The 17,760-nt window shown below is 45.8% G+C and overlaps 1 protein-coding gene across 1 annotated transcript in view; it reads right to left on the reverse strand.

The window, feature by feature from the left end:
* NEGR1 (neuronal growth regulator 1) overlaps positions 1-2,735 on the reverse strand; it is a 306,944-nt gene extending 304,209 nt beyond the window's left edge. The window contains exon 1 of the mRNA XM_030494056.1: positions 2,280-2,735. Coding sequence (XP_030349916.1) covers positions 2,280-2,527 — 248 coding nt within the window. The 5' untranslated portion in view covers positions 2,528-2,735. The remainder of the gene's footprint in view (positions 1-2,279) is intronic.
* Between the last annotated feature and the right edge of the window lie 15,025 nt (positions 2,736-17,760).

The following is a 17,760-nucleotide window of genomic DNA, read 5'->3' on the forward strand; positions in this document are numbered from 1 at the left end:
TGCTGTTTTAGCTCAAAATGAGACTCACAAGCCAAAGTTTATCCCCAGTTCAACAACCCCCTTATCCACGCTCCTTGTGGACCTCCAGACATGGGTCCATGTGTAATTCAGCTGCACAGGAGTGGGTGCAGGGTGTGCATTGAGCCAGCATCCAGCATCACCCTCCCAATAGGGGATAATTCCATCAAAACACACACCCCGAACATCTCCCCAACCTCCTTACAGCTGAAAAAGTGCTGACTCAAAGCCATGGGAACTACTTCCACACTCCAGCATCAATTATTAAAACAAGGAATGTGGATGATGCTTTAGCAGCAGTGAGGAGGCAACTTCTGAAGCCCTCGATGCTGGTGAACAGCCAGAATCGGAGCAGCCTGGTACCAAGAGGTGAACCAACATGTGCCACGGAAGGGACCCCACGGCCACCCTGCCCCAGGAGCCCAGGCATGACCAACCCCGGGTGCTGCAAGGTGTGACGACCGAGAGGAGCTGCTTCAGACAGCGACAGAGCTGGAAGGAAAAACACCTTTCCTAACGCCCTGGTTGCATTACCCAGCTCGCTGGGATCTGTATTTAAATAAATAGCCTGCTCCTTAGACTTAGGATACTAACAGCAATTGATTTAATGTATATTTAAATATATTTGTGTTGCAAATACCCAGTGAGGAAAAACTGAGGAGCAGTTCCGACGTGCAGCGAGACTCGAGATAAACAGCCCTACCCGTGTTCTGCAGCCTCTGCTCAAAGTGTTGTCTCTTACACTGATGCTGCACTTCCCCTTTCAAAGGGCACCACCAGCTGAAAGCAGAATAAACTGGTCTGAAAGAAAGCCTACAACAGGCATATGGACTGCAAGAAGTTAATCATAGAGCAAGAAGAATGACAAAATAGACTTAAGGCACCGTTATCTCAGCACCTAATTGCTTTGGTAGCTATGTTAATGCTTCCTTCAGAAGCATTTCTTTGCAAAACAGATCCTCTCCCTCCCTCCTGAGACAAAAGTGATGCTTTCATCCTACGGCTCCAGTTTCATTTATGTAACCTATCCAGCTGCACAGACACCGAGTTTCAAACAGAGACTTAGGCCAGGAACTGACCGTGTTGCAGCTGAAACCTGCCCAAAGGCAAGTCCACAGGTTTTACTAAGGTAGTTCCAAACGTATATTTGTTTACATCCTAATAACGTTTAGTACTGGCTGAGTATCTGCCTGTGTTATCTTCTCTGCCACCTTCATGTCTGAAACACTACAAATAAAACACTTTCTTGTTTAGATGTTTCCCTTTGGATCCCTAGTTCTGCAGGCAGAGAGCACGAGGGCTTCAGGACACCTCCAAACACAGAGTATGGCCGAGGGATACAGGAAAAATACTTGTCAGCTGCCCTACATAGACATCTACTGTATTTTCAGCAGCTACTACACCAGAAGCAGGCTGCCTTGCTATAAAACCGTTCCCAATTCCCACTGAAAATGCCTCCTACGGTATTCTACAGCGGATCATGGGATCGGTAAAAAGGCATCTGCCTAAAATAGGTTGGAACCCGGAGGCCTGAGCGAGTGACACCCCGAGAAAACATAATGCAGCCGGATACTTCATGGCTTCAAGCTGCTGGCAATTAAATCCGATGTTGGACACAGGCAGAGAGGCTCAGCCCCCCACAACCGTGTTCCCGAGAATTAAACCCCATCTTCTGCTCAAGTAGAGCAAAATAATAAGAAAAGTATGATAACGAATGTAGGAATTAAAAGTATACATGGATACAAAGTTTGGGGAGGGGGTGGAGAATAATTAAATCAAGCCAGAGGATTAATGGGCAGAAATCAGAGGATTCGAGTAGATTAAGTGTGTGCAACCACTGGTAAACAGGTTTCGCTCCAGCCAGCCGGGCTGGGGCTGCTGGAAGCGTGGGGTCGAGGCAGCTTTTCTATTGGGAAATAGGAAAAAGCACAGAAATAAGCTGTAGCAACGCGGGAGCTCTGCCGGGGCTCAAGCCCCGCGCCTGCGGAGCCGGGAAGTGCTGCGGGAGCCAAACCCCTCCAGCCCCGCGATTGCCAACTTCTGCCAACAGACCTTTGGCCAAACTGGGAGAGTTAAAACTGCTTCCAGCGAGCAACGGGACCCCCCAACACCAACAACCATCACCCCGGGGATACAAGCAGCCGCCGCAGCATCCCGCGGGAGCCCCGACCGCTCCCGGGGACGCTGCGGCGGCGGGGCCGGTCGTGCGGCTCCGCTCCGTGCTCCCCGACACCCCCATCACGACCCATATCGCTTCCTACCTAAGCACCGCCGTGTCCCCCTTCCTGACCACCAGATTGTCCACGGTCGCCCCGGGGAAGTCCCCACCGGGAGCAGCGAGTCGCCCGGGAGGTAGGAGACAACACAGGCCGAGGACCACGATCGCCGGCCACTGGTGGGAGCCCCCGGCGCTCCGCACCAGCGGTACCATCTCCGCGCCGCTCCGCTGCTGCCCGCGGTCGGCGGCCGTGCGCGGAGCGGGGCTGCTCCCGGGCGGCCGCCGCAGCATCTAGCGAGGAGGAGGAGGAGGAGGAGGGAGAAGGAAGAGGAGGAGGAGGAAGAGGAGGAGGAGGAGGGCAGCGCGCCCGCTCTGCGCGCCGCGGCGGCGGCTCGGCGGCGGCGGGCGGCCCCCGCTGCCAGCCCCGTTGCCACGCAGCCGTTGCCTTGGCAACCGTCCCGGCGGCGGAGGGATGCGGAGGGATGCGCTGTGTCCCTCCCGGGCTTCCCGCCCCGCGGCATCCCGGCCCCTCAACCTCCCCCCTCCCCCTTCCCCCGGTTTCCACCTCCCTCCTTCATCCATGGGCTGCTGCCCCCCCCCCCCCTCGGAACTTGCTCCCTGTACCGCTCTCCCCCTGGGATTTCACCAAAATTTACCCAAAGCCAGCGAGGCAAACGCCGGTTTGAGGCGGCGGTGCTGGAAATCGCACCGACAGCTCCACGGTGAGGCTTCCTTCTCCCTCGGGAGCTGCTACGACTTCCAAAGAAACAATCCAGTCCTTTCTGGAACACAGGACCAGCCACTCTGGTGTTTGGGCAGTTCCGTTTCCTATAATTCTACCCGGATAGCTAGAGACAGCCACCAAGGAGCAAAGCACCACTGATAGACTATTCCCCTACAGCCAAACAACAAGAAGCAGCAGCCTGCCTTCCTCCTGTGGTCTCCTCCAGTATGTTAAATGCACACTCAAAACCTTCTCGGCTTCCGAGACTGATGCTAAGTAAGGAATCTGTTTGCTCGGTTTTGATACCCAAACACCCACCTTCCCATGTAACTGCTGCTCACAGGACATGAGACTGCACATCTCCAGCTTTCCTACAGGAATCACTCTCCTCCCGTCAGGGGGAGAGAAGTTGCCTACGGGATGCACTGTCATGCCAGAGGAATGGCAGGGCTGCTGCAGTGAGGGCAGTTCTGAGCCGTTCCCACACTGCTCCATGCACATCTGGCCTGCACAATGTAGGAATTGTTCCTCCAGAGCAGCTCGGCCACCCCACGCACCAGCCCGCGGTACAGAACAGCCCAGCTCTCCCGTGGCACTTCCCCTCTCCCTGGCTGCTATGCCTTTTCCCAGGGCACCGTTTTTCCTACTCACAATTTGTCTCAGGAGGATTGATAGAACACTGCAAGTAAAAAAAAACCTTAAGTGTTCTATTTTCAATACTTGCTCTTCTGCTAAACCTCTACTCCTTCTGTAAGCTCTACCCCTTGTCACTGCATCCCATTGCATTACATCTTTCCAGCTGCCAAAAGAAATTCTAGCATACACAGAAGGGAATTCTTCCTCTATTTCTGCAGCACACAATACTACAGAGTTTTCTTGATAAGGACACAGAGAGAGATTGGCTGGCAAATCTTGGATGTGGCAATCTTGCCATCAGAATTATCACTGTAATACAGTGATGCCTTTTCAGTGTTAAACACAACTCCACAGCTAGACAACTCCCTCTGCCAGTGCACATGCAGCAGCTCTAGCACGTGACACCATCCATTGGGACCACCAGCAGGAACTTCCTGCAAGCAGGAGTTGAACATTTAGTACGAAAAATATAGTTAGAAATATTCCTGAGGCAACACTGCATTTTGAGCTGGGTTTCCCAGCAGGACAGGCTCCGGTTGTGAGCCAAAGATGCTATCACTGTTAACTATGACAGGACAAGGGGAATGGCTTTAACCTGCCAGAGGGGAGACTGAGATGAGCTCTGAGGCAGAAGCTCTTCCCTGTGAGGGTGCTGAGGCGCTGGCACAGGGTGCCCAGAGAAGCTGTGGCTGCCCCATCCCTGGCAGTGTTCAAGGCCAGGTTGGACACAGGGGCTTGGAGCAACCTGCTCTAGTGGAAGGTGTCCCTGCCCGTGGCAGGGGGTTGGAGCTGGATGAGCTTTAATCTCCCTTCCAAACCAAACTAGTCCGGGATTCTATGAATATCAGTGAGTCATCTGCCATCTCACACTGTCACCATCCCACATTAGAAGACACAACAGTCTCCCGTAGGACCTGCCCAGGCAGGAATGCTTCCTGCAGGCAGCAAACATAGAACAGCACATCCCAAACATTTGGCAACCTCCTCTCTGTGTAGTGCTCAGGTGTCATTATTACCGTCACCCATTGAGTTCTGTTGTCAGCACTGTCGAAGCAGTTCTCCAGGCACTGCATCCTCACAACGCCTTGTTTCCCGTCCAACCTCGCCTCAAATATTGTCACCAAACCTCTCCTTTTCAAATCACCGACCTTGTAAGCTGAGACCCTGCGTTTAGACCTCAGTGCTCTCCCAGATCATGTGTCTCATGGAAGCTTGGTCTGAAACACCACCCAGCTCAGCCTGACAAGGGCTTACCCAGCAGCACTGGCGCATCAGCGCACCCTTGTCCCAACAGCAGCCACACAAAAGGGTAAAGTACCGAGAAATGCTCACTGTTTTGTACACAAGCCACAGCAGACACACACCAGGCCTACTTCAATGGGTCCTAAAGACCTGTCAATCACTTTTCCCCACACTTCTTCCTTCTAAGGCCACATTCGAACAAAGACCCATCTGCTCTGAATGGTGCCCATTCCATCGCTCTCACAAGAGCATCTTAAGGACTTCATCTTCCTTTTGTGTCCCAGGATGATTTGCTCATTTGCCAAAGCTACCGATAATGGCCTCACCTTCCATCTGATAACAGCAGCCTGCCTTAGCCAAACGAATCAGAGCGACCCTTCCTCTCTGCTGCAGATACCCTTCCACGGTTCCCAAATCAGTCCCCACTTCGTTAGTTTTCACGTTAAACTTTTTGAGGAGGGGAAATTAAAAACCCCTAACAAACCAACCAGCCCTCCCCACCCGATCCCCAGGCTTCCTGCTCTTCCTGCAATCTCAGCCACGCTATTGTAACCAAACTACATGATGCCACTCTTTTCAAAACAAGAAAAAAGGAAGAAAAAAATAAGAGGGTTCAGATCCATCAGATCAGTGACTGTTCTCGCAGCAGTCTAGAGGGAAATGCGGTTCCTCCTCCAACAGACACACAAAACTGTTTCAATTACAGCTGGCCACACAACATTTCATAGAATCACAGAACAGTTTGGGTTGGAAAGGACCTTAAAGCTCATCCAGTTCCAACCCCCTGCCACAGGCAGGGATGCCTCACACTAGACCATGTCACCCAAGGCATGGATTTGCCAAACACATTCATTTTTGAGGCAGAACATTTGTGAATGTGTTTGTGCTCTTCAGTGCTGTTCCCTAGACTTGAAGGGAAACACCTTTCCAAAATAGGATGTAGGTTTTGCAGATCTGTTGCGCTGGTATCCAGAGAAGAAACCACTTGGGAATCCCGTTTTACATCTGAAAAACCACCCAGCTGCTCCTGTAAGAATCCCTCAGAGTCCACCCAGAGATGTGATATAATGGTCAAGATCTAATTTTAGGGAGAGCTCTGTAACCTTTCATGAGTTGCATGACGAAGGTTTTACTTGACCTCAACAAACAATGAAACAATTTGCTCCTCTCTGAATAAGAAGGACAAGAGATATTTCCTCAGCAACGTTCTATTAATTTTGCAAAAGATCATATAAATCTCAATCAACAATAGCCCAGATGAAGCTTTTTGTTTTGTTTTGTTCATTTTTGGATTCATATCCCTGGCTTTCATGCTAGTTGCAGATCAATGGGAAAAAAAGAACAGGTCAGGAGTCAATAGCAGTTACGACAATCAGTGCTGCTCTAGAGACTGAATTCTTTCATCTGAATCTTCCCCACCTCCTCCAAGCCTAGAAGGGAAAAAAAAAAAAAAAAGGAAAGAAAAGAAAAATATCTCTCATACCAGATGTGTAACACAGAAACATTATTTCCAGGGAGGGAAGCTGGAGTCTTTGCCATTAGCTAGTTACTGTGAAGCGCATTTGGCTATTTGAGCATGCTGGTGGCACTGAAGGAGCTTGGGACTCATGCATCGCAGTGGCAAGGCCATATGTTATTTCTCACCAATCAACTGCACATTTTTGTTTAGAGCCTTTTAAAAAAGCTGCATTTATTTGTGGTTTGCAAGTTCCCCTTCAACAGTTTGCACAAATATTCAAGATAGATTCACAAACCACACCTGGCTCTTAGCTTCGTGTCCTGTGCATTCAACTCTCCTGCAACTGTTCCTTCATGCTAGTGACAAGTATGGAAGTTGGATGACTTGAATGCACTCTGGTACTGCTGGTCAGCACCACATGGCATTCTGCATCGTGAGGCAATGGAAGAGCATTCCCATGGGTTGCCAGCAGCCCAAAGGCAGAGCTCTGGGCAAGTGCCTGCTCCCACCTGGATCCAGGCACAGGATGCTAATGGAACAACCTGCTCAGGTTGCCCAGAGAAGCAACCTTCCAACCCAAATCATTCTATGATTCTGTGATTGCTGTTTTTCAATGAACTCTTCAGTTTTCGTTCTTTTTAACTCCTGGTCATGTCAAGTTCCAGTGACTTTCATTTTTCCATGTCCTTTGGGCAGTGCTGTCAGCTGCTCATTACCCTACATTAGAGCGGGCCAAGGAATTTGCTCCATTTCTACATGTTTAACATTGGCTGACAATGTGCATGTCCTATTTCAAGTTCCCAACAGCACTCACAGCAGCAGCATGTTCAAGGTATGTCTCATCTCCTCAAACAACCATGCTGCAGCAGTGGAAGGCACTCTGTCCTGTGATTCTGTAATGGCTCTAATCAAAGTCTTTTTACAGAGCTCTGTGAGAATCAAATGGGCAATTTCCATCTATCCATTTGTTTGCTTTTGAAATACATATTTCTGAAAGCATTCAAGTATTTCAATCCAGTTGCCAAATGACTTTGGTTAGCATCACCCATCACATATGAATAGCAGAAGTTTGTCATGATTCTGGCCCTGATAAGAGACTTTATTTCTGCTTCCTAAACAGATGATAGGCATTTTTAAGGGGCGGGGGGGGGGAAGGGAGAAGGACATATGGGACGATGGGATACAGATGGGACAACGGGATACAGATGGGACAACAAGAAAAGAACAAAAACCCCACACACTAAATTTTCAGAGTCATGTTTTGTGTCCAAGTTTATAAAAACTTGGGAATTTTGAAACATTTTTACAATGGCCAAATAACAGCATAAGCTTAGAGGCAATGAATAAAGCATTCCCAGAGAGAAAACTAGGGGTTTAATTTCTATTAGCTTAGGAATTCTCAGGTAATCAACATTCCCAGGTAATAATCTCTAATACGACTGATCTTTGCTTTGCTCTCCTGTAGCAAGAGCATCACATAAATAAGAACACCACTTCGTTACTCTGCCACAGCACAAAGCTTTCCAGTAAGCGCCCAGCCATCGCTCAATGCTCGTAAAAAGTGTCTCAAGCTGCCTAAATTTTGAGCAAACCACCCAAGGCACCCAAATAATGTCAGCTTCAGTTTCAAAAGCGCAGCCCCTGATGTTCCTGCAGGACTACTGCAGACAGAACAGCTCTAGCTCAATCCCACCAGCTCATCAATTACAGCACCAAAAGGCTTTGCGAAACACATCCCCTGGAAGTTTCATTTGAGAAGAAGGGAAGGTGGGTGCAGATAAGTCGAGGGAGGGATAAATCTCAGCAAACACACATGCAGCACTTGGACATCTAAACTAAGAGGTTTCAGATGTACCCTTCCCAACATCTACTTTTTAAATCTCTCACACATGAAAATATGGAAATAGTGGTTCTGTCAAGCACTGAAATCAACACTTCTTCTTCTAAATAAGTATCTCTTTCACAGATAACTTCAGAATTCATGGCATTATGGTGGGGTTTTCTGCTAATGGGATTGAAAACAAATGCTGAAAATCCCCATAAAATGCATTTCCCATTTTCTGCATTGTCTATTACATGACTGTGTACAGAAGCGCTCAGTGAAATACAAAATCATGTGCTGTACTTCAAAAACTGGGAGAATCCTAGTGTGGTATCATCTAAATGAGCACCTAGGAGCTGTAAGCCAGTAGTTCTACTAGCACCAGGATGAATGGACTCCTATTTCCATAGATTTGAGTCATTGTCTTATTTGAGTTTTTAAACAGACAGAACAAGGCTGCAGATCAAGCTCAGCCCATATTAGACATCAAAAAACATGTGTCATAAAGAATGCTCAAAGGAGGAGTGAATCCATGGGTATTTATAAAACGCAAGCTCCAATTATACCTTGCTCAGACATGAGGCATTCCTAATGCCACTGCTCTAGATTCTCTCATGTCTGCAAAGGCTTGACATCCCCCCACTGCAGCAGAAAGGATGGTGTACCACACACACCGAAAGCCACAAGGCAGAAGCCATTTCCATCTTACGCCCATCATTCACCAAGCAGGAAGACTCAACATTGTGTGTAGGGGGGAGAAATGTAGAACAATTTCTTCTTCAGCATCTATGAAGGCGTCAGGAAGAGCAGTGCTGACCCAGCACCTGTGAATCAGCTTTCATAACTCTCTCAAGAGAAGCATGGAAAAGCTTCACTTACACAAGCAATTCCTCCTAAACTCCAGACCCTTCTGCTCAACAGCAGCACACGTGCACCTTCAGATCTGGGTCTACTCAGGCAGCCCTGGGTGGGAAGGGCTGCACACAGCACCAGGCTTGCAGTAAAGCTCCGCTCGTATGTGGGTGAATGAAAACATTTTCTTCACCATATGGTATACTATGAAAATAATTGCCAAATGACAGAAGCTCGCTAATATTGATGCCAAATACAGAGATAATACTGTCAACTTGCGATCAGCCTACATTTCCCTCTTTTAAGGCATACAAGAGAATGCAGTTTGAAAACATCCAGGGGAAGCTTTAGATTGAAGAACTCTGCAAAGATTCTCCACACGCATAGGAACTGCTGGGCTTCTTCAATAGACTCAGGTAGGTTGGAAAAGACCTTTAAGATCATCAAGTCCAACCTTTACCTCAGGACAATTGTTCAGAACTCTTTGGATCACAGAGATAAAGAGTTTGTGATGCAAAGAGGCAGCTTTAAAAAAACCTCAGAGGCACTTTAACTAACTGTGGTGTAGTGCTTGTGAACAAAATGCTTTTCTCCTGTTAAGGAGGTGCACAAACACTTTTTCAAGTATCCTTGCTCAAATGTAAGACTTCTTCATGAGCCTAAGGATTATCTATGCAGTGTATTTCACACTGATAGACCAAATTGTTGCTGTTCCTTTGGTGTTTATCCGACCAGATACATACAGAATAGTCATTACCAAAACTACCAGATTTTAAATCACATTTCCTGAGACACTTTATTTCACAATGGTTTGTATGGGCATCCCTCACTGTTGCAGTCAGTTTATAACTTGGACGAGGAAGGATGTGCTACAGGTCAGAACTTAACAAGCATGGACAGTCTGTGAAGCTGCGCTGAGCCCTAAGCATCCTTTCCTGTTAGCTTTCATTTATTCATCAGGGAGCATTTGTCTAAATAACATCTTACGCACATGTTTTGTCCTTGGGGAAGGAGCACTGTACACTCCTGTTGCTTGCCAGATGGATGATGGAGGCTGCGTACATGGAGAAGGAGGGGTCAGAAAAGGCAGGACCCGCTCCTCTTCTGCCTGATGATCAACATCCCTGCCGTGGAGCTGATGGCAAAACAAAAAGCCCCCATGGGTATTACAATAATCCACCCTATCCTTATGATTACAATAGGGGACCCATCACCTATTACATGACCAAGGAAACAAAAGAAAGAAAGAAAAAGTTTATTTTGTGCTGTACCAGACTACAAGTCATAGAATCACAGAATCCCAGACTGGTTTGTGTTGGAAAGGACCTTAAAGCTCATCCAGTTCCAACCCCCTGCCATGGGCAGGGACATCTTCCACTAGACCAGGTTGCTAGAGTCACATGCTTTCCTTTGGGACAGAGTCATCTCCAGTCCAATATCATGGGATCTTTTGGGGTTTTTTCCTTCTAAAGCACACCAGAAGTACACTCTAGTTGGAAATAGGAGCCCTTATCACGTTCAAATTGCTCATCTAAAAGCATAACTCTTTAGGCTAATCAAATTCCTCCAACCTATTCTCATAACCCAGCAATCATTCTTGGAATCTTCTGGAACATCTCCACTTCCTCAGCAGTGCCCAGCAGCCCTGCTGCAAGCTTGGGCTCACTTGGGTACATCTCACCCTACCGCTGCAACCACTGTGAGCCCACAGCCCTGAGCTGCCCAGTCCAGCTTCAGCTCTGGCCCTGCTCTGAGCAGCAGCTTGTACTCAACCCCCTGGGAAGGTTCCTTAGTCATCCTCATTCCACACCTCTAAAATACAGGCCAGCCCCCAGGCAAGCCAGTCCCCAAAGGAGCATCACACCAACAATGACCCCCAGGAACACCAGCACTGTGCTAAAGAGGATGTTCGGAACCACCCCGCACCCGTTCCAGGTTACCTTCATCTTGCCAGCTTTTGCAATAGCTTTCTTTTCAGAAATGCTTTGCAGGAAAATATCAAGTTCCCTAAAATGAAATAGATTTCTATAATGCTCTTTCCTTTTTCACAAGGTCTGTTAGCCTGTAGCAAAAGGTGAAGTGATACGATATGAAATGAGTTTTTAAAAGAAGGGGAGGAGACTATTATTCTCTTGGTATGCAGCACACTGGATGGAGGATCCGAAGACCGCTGATCACAGCATATCATATAAACCAACCTGATAAACTGATTCATGTGCTGACTTCATATTATCCTACTCTGTTCTCTATTTGATTTACATGTATAATTTATCTTACTCATTTAATCTCGTTAATAAAATATCAGATTGGGAGTCTGGGTGGATTGCATGTTTTCTCCCAGAGTATTAAGATTAAAAACCCAAGGAATCTCCAGATAGTGACTTGGTAAATCTCTGAGAGGTGGTACAAAGAAATGCCTTGGAGCATTTCCCTAATTGACACTCCAACCCCAGCCCCGCTGGAGTCTATAGGAAACAGTATTTGCATCTCAGTCACTTGTTTTGTCTGTCAGCAGGGGTTCAGAACCTGCAAGGAGGGGCTGTGTTGGGGACAAACCAGCCCTCAGAAAGGTTGATCACTTCCCTGAAAAATCAATCCCAGCTTCTCACACAGTTGCTCAGTGAAACAGCCTCTGAGCCCCCTGGATTCGGCAGCAAGAGAAGAGTTACGGCATCATCAGGAAAAACACACGGATAAACCAAGGAATAAGTCAGCTTTGGCCACATTTCTGGTCAAGAACAGAAATGAAATTTCATAGTCACGTTATCAGAGACCAATTATCCTTCTGAATATTAAAGAGTTTCTGAGAGGAGATGTAACAGCAGAACAAACAGAGCCACAAACCAACCACTACAAAACCTGATTTATCTCAGCAATCTCCAGCAAGCAGCAGGGCTCGTATCTGAATATCCACACTCCAGCCTCAGTGTGGCATTGCAGAAAGATGCTGTCTCTGTCAAAGAAATTGGAATAACCACAAGAAGTGAACCACAAACTGCTAGGGTAGGGTAGATTTACAAAATAAGCTTAATTCATCAAAAAAGGACAGCTTGCCAGTGCACACGCTGCTTATTTTTCATACCTAACTCCTCAGTGCAAGCCTATGCACACAAACATATGCTTCATGCACAGAGACTCAAAAGACACAACCTTAAACTTTGTTCCAGTTACACATGGAAGCTACTGCTGAAGGTGGTACAGACAGTCTGTTTGGAATGCCAAATTTTGAAGAGAAGCTTTTCAACATCAGCTAAGAATAATACTTTTTAGGTGTTTAAAAACCCCCTCCAAGATCACCTGTATCACCTGCCAATGAAACAGCCTCATCTGCACATCTTTACATAGTAAATCTAAATCCCAAATTAGAGGAACTTTAAAAGACACTCAGATTTACTGCCCTAAAAGCGAACATCTCTGTTGACGTACCTACAATTCTTAAAATTACTACTTTTTCCAACTGAAATAAAGTCCCTGACCACAGCACCACAAAACCTTTCACATCAAGCATAAACCTGCTTAAGCTTTAGCATATTTGTTACCCTGGTTTGGTTTTAAGAAAATGAGGTTTGTGGCACCAGAGCTGTTTGTATTCCTGTGCCCATCTACCGTGAACAGCTTTGAAACCAGCTGACTGACTTCAATCAGATTCGACACAAAGACAGAGGTCTAAATGATAATATGTTCTTACCAACATTATGAAATTAAGTAACCAGAGACACTCTATTAGTGGTCCGCTTGAGAGCAAAAATGCAACATGATATTATCCTGTATTAGACACCAAGAATTCAGTCTCAAAATGCAAAATCACAGGAAGCTGCTCTTGCCTGCAAAGAAATTACACCTTGATTCTAAATAAAGAAAACCTGTATGTCTGAGCATCAAAATGCCCCTGGGGAGGTCACTCGTATGGGAATGTCAAATACTTCCCAAATTGCGCTGGGGGTCCTTGCTGCTGCCCCTGTTCCAGGGGTGCCTTTCATTACAGAACCATGATCCCAGTGGAAATCCTTCCCACATAGGGGCTGGTAGGCAACAACCAACTCTTCACCTTTACCTTTAAGCTTGTAATCGTAAGCATACGTTTTTCACACCTTGAACCATTCTTTGTCATAGTTTTTCTTAAATCTTTCCAGGGTTTTGGTATCTATTTTAAAGTACAAAACCCCACAACACAGCACAGTAATCAGTGCTATAGCAGCAGCCTCAACAGTGCTGCATCACCTCTTGGTGCTTCATATTTCCCACCTAAACATTCAAAGAATGGATATGTTCAGGTACAAAACCAGCAGCAACTTCCTTTTGTCATAGATTTGTGAACTTACATTAGAAGGCATAATCAAATTCAGCATTCACTTAACCTGCTTGGCTGTAAGAAAGAATTCCTGGCTTTCAAGACTAGTATTTTTGGAAAGCATCGCAATAGGAGGATGAATTTGCAGCACAAATATTAAACTCCAATATACAAGTGAATTAAGTCTAGCCAAGGGTAAATCACAGACAATAGCAGACTTTAAACAATAGCATGATTTTTTGGTGTATAGGTAGAGGCATTCTGCCTGTGTATGTGCACAAGGATGAAATGTTTGAGTCTGACAAATCAACAAGAACCATTTTAAAACAAGTTTAAACGATATCGAATTTATATAAACTATATAAAAAGCATTAATTTAAATAGTCTGAGACATTATTTCAATGCTTCATTGAGACCCTAAAACTGACTGAGGCTCATCTGTGTACGCAGAGAGGCAGAAGAATGAGCAAGTCCGATGAATGCCAGCAGCATCTGACCCCCTCCAGGATACAAACCACAAAAGATTTATGACAAATGGTTTTGCCCAGAGCAAAATCTGAGAGCGGATGTTCAAATTCTCATCATTTGGTAGTAATTAGTCAGAGTGGCTTGAAATAACACCTCTGGTTCTACAGTAATGATGTGTCGTTCACACACAGCTCCCAGAGGTTACAATGCACCACAACTACAGGAATCCTAAAGCAGTGTTCTGAAGGCTGAGGATGTTTATTAGTGATGGAGATGATGGACCTGGCTCCTCATGGTGCTCACTGACAGCTCTCTGCAGCTCACCACACCAGGAACAGACAGACAAGCAATATTCCACAGGATTCCTCTATGCTGGCAACAGAGGACTCATTCCCACTTAAAACGGTGGCTTGAATGATGTCAGTGCAGCAAAACCAAACCCAGGATTGCAGCACATTCACAGATTTTAAGAGTATGGCCTTATTAATAAGAAATATTATGAAGAATGACTGAGCTGGGAGACAAAAAGAATACTCCGATGTAGATAGAACATTATTGATGCAGAATCAAAACATCTGGAGGTAAAGTACGTGGGTGCACTGGCTGGTGGGCTTGGAAAGGGCAGTGATGAAATGGGGTACAAAACCTGGGAAGCACTGAAGAACACCTAAATAGGAATGTTAGACACTAGAATAAATATATTGTGCTACTAAATAATGCCACCAAAATGATTTAACTTGCAGAACCAGGAAATAACAAGTTCCAACAATAGAAGCACATAAAGAAAGTAACTGCACATACAGATAAAACGCAGAGACTGCAAAACCTTGCCTCAGCATACAACAATGTGAAGTAGGTGACACAAAATGCCCCAGCAGCTTTCTCTTCCTCAAAGAAATACAGTAACACACAAACTGTGTGGTATGAGGTCTCACAAGGTGCCAGGCTTAGGTACCAGTATGGCCAAAGAACCTGGGCTGGCATTTCTTTCCACACCTGTATATTACTAAAAACACAGAACCCCCTTCTGCAATTCCAAAATATCCACTGAAAAACATATCCATTCCTGCTATGAAAGCTTACCAGTTGTCTGCATATTTGTTCCTTTTTTACAGTTTTGCTATGAGTAAAGTTGTTCCCCCTGTGTTTTCTTGAAAGGTATAAAAAAAAAAAAAATCAAAAACCATGACTGTCCTAAAGGACTAATCTCATTTTCATACAGGAAAAGCCTACCCTGTAACTACACCATCATGCTTCATGCAATGGGACCGTTCCTTTTGAAGGACATATTATTCAGTAACTTCATTCTGTGTGACTACCAAGGAACACCACAAACTTTCAGTAAACCAGGAAGACAGCACCATTCCCAGTGTGAGACCAGCCTGCAGCAGGGGTTGATGTGAACCCACCACATCAAAGCCAGGGCTGGGCAGGAGCTTCCAGAGAGGTTTGGCTCCAGCAGAGCCCAGAGGGTTTCAACACGTACCAATGGTTCACACCACCCGCACAACCCTGAGGTTTTCCTGTGAGCAGCATTCCCTGGAAGCACTGCCAGTGCTCTCCTGCTGTGCAGGGGTTGTACATCACTGAAATGCCTCAGTTACAACAAAGTAAACAAGCCTCCTTACCGCAACACCGCGCGCAGAGATGTCTGTGTCCTTTCCGATGGAGCAAGGAGTGGAGTAGAGGACAGCAGCCTCTCCAGAGCCAGGATCAGTAAAGGGCCATATATGTTCCCTTTCCCAGTCTATTCCTCATGGTGTTCCTGTACCTTAATTCCAGAGGATGCTGGTGCAGTCCAGTGTGTCCTTGGCTGCATGCTGCAGCGTGCCTCAGGTTGTTAGTGAGCAGGGATGGAACAACTCAGTCCATCAGCTCCCCTTCCATGGTGCCAGACCTGACCAGGAACATGACCCTGCAGATGCACAAGCTTGCTTGTGCCCAGAGCTGTTGCCCATTGACAGCTTCTCCAGCGAAGGGTCACCAGGAGCACCCTGTGTCCCTCAAGAACAGGAGTCCCTCCATGGAGCCAGGTATTGAAAGACATCCATTGAATTTCTTCCGTTGCTCAATAGTGGGGCCACTTCTTACACCCCTCACTATGTGTTATCCTTGAGGATAAGCAGCTGATTAAAGCAGGAAAGGAATATTGAAGCACTTCCCAATTTAATATATGCTGGGACACCTAGGAAAGAAAATAAAGCTTATTAGGTCATGTGTGATAGAGGTATTCCTGTAATGACTGCGTACAAACCAAATCTTTAGTGCTTATTGAAATCAAAAACACTTTGTTTTAATAGAGATTAGCTTGAGAAGATAATTTCAACATGTTATTTCCTTAATATATTTCCAGAAGTTTTCTCAAACACCACAGTTTCCTATATACACACATAGGTTTATTTCAGGTTTTAGAGAAACCATTTGTTACCTGACTACATTCTCCCCACCTTCCTGGCATCCATTTACCTTGGCTTATGTTTCAACACGTACCTGAAGAAAACTGCAATTCTTAAATGTCTACTTAGTCATGTAAGTAATATTGAGTAGGAAATATTCTCAAAGCTTATTTTCAGTGTAGGGAAACCAAGAAGTGATAGAGCAAGCTGTTACCTAGACCTCTTTAAGAAGCCTTTCTTAACATAGCTGTATTTGTAGAGGCACCTGTTGTGAGAAGAATACTGACCCTAAAACAACCAGAAACCTAAAATATGTGTTTTCATCAATTTAGTTGTATGCTGCTTCAAAAAAACATTATATTTTGTCTCTTAAATTTGGTTCCAGTTACTTCTGAAACTTGTAATTAAATATACTTGGGGGAAAAAACAAACCAGAGAGAAAGGAACATACTTGTTGCTGTACAGTCATTGTATTTTCTTACACCAAACTGATGAAACTTTACCCCCAGTCTGTGCTTTAAGCTTCCTAGTGAGTAAACACATGGCTGGGGTGTCTCAGCTTCAGAGAGAGTAAGCAGCGTGTGTAAAAATAGCTCTGGCACACAACCGAGCGCTGAGCAAGAAGAGGGATTCAGGTTAATATTCCCACATCCTCTGAGGATGCAGCGGTTATCCGGTCATGTGAGGCTGAAAATTGATCAATGAAATTCCTGTTCACCCGATCCCAGAACAAATTAACCTTTGTGGTGTTCTAATAAAAAGAGGTCTCACTTCTGCTCGCTGGCAGATGGAAAATGCCAAAGGGAAAAGCTCCTCCCTCGCTGGCATCAATCCCACCGAGGGGAAACACACAGCAGCCACGCTGCGTGAGGGAGGCGGAGGAGTCAGACGCCTTTCATCATGTTTCCATCAGTCAAGTGAAGCACAGACACCCCCAAAACAAAGCTTGAATTAATCATTACATAGAACACAAGAACTTCAAACTCCAGAAGTCCCACTCCTGCCTGAAAGTGGTTCTCGAGGTCTGGAAATAAGAATAGTGTTACTGATTTTAGCCCAAACAGGCCAAAGCAGAGAAGCCCTCTCCTTACACATGCAGTGGTTTATTTAGCAGGTGAGTGGCGGTGCTGGTATTTATGAAAACATTCTTGTAAGAAGAAATCCAAGACATCATTTGACAACTGAGCGTTTCTGGTCAGAGTTATTTTCCTTAACAAGTGCTTGAGTTGTTTTTCTTGGGAGAAACACATTATTCAAAATACCCTTCAGTGCAAAAAACTATTTCACAGACAATTTTCGTCCAGATTTAAGCTGTCACCTGCAGCAACAGCCAACTTGGCACAGCCTTTCTGAAGCACACACTTCAGTTGCTCTCAGGAGTTATGTGACCCTTCACACTGCAGCAGCTCCGCACAAGGATGCCCAGCTTCACTGAGAAACAGTAATCCTGCCCTGAATTACTGAGGAAGGCCCATGTTTCACTGCTGGGTTTGTGATAGCTGGAAGGGTACCAGCATTTGTTCCAGGCCTTTTGAAAGACTTTGGCAGCACAAAAGTCTTGACAATTCAGCAGCAGTTACTTAATTTTTTATGGACTATTTCATTTATTAGGAGGAACAATGCCTAAAATGTGA

This window comes from Strigops habroptila, chromosome 8 (genome assembly GCF_004027225.2).
Source record: "Strigops habroptila isolate Jane chromosome 8, bStrHab1.2.pri, whole genome shotgun sequence".
NCBI classification, from domain to species: Eukaryota; Metazoa; Chordata; class Aves; order Psittaciformes; family Psittacidae; genus Strigops; species Strigops habroptila.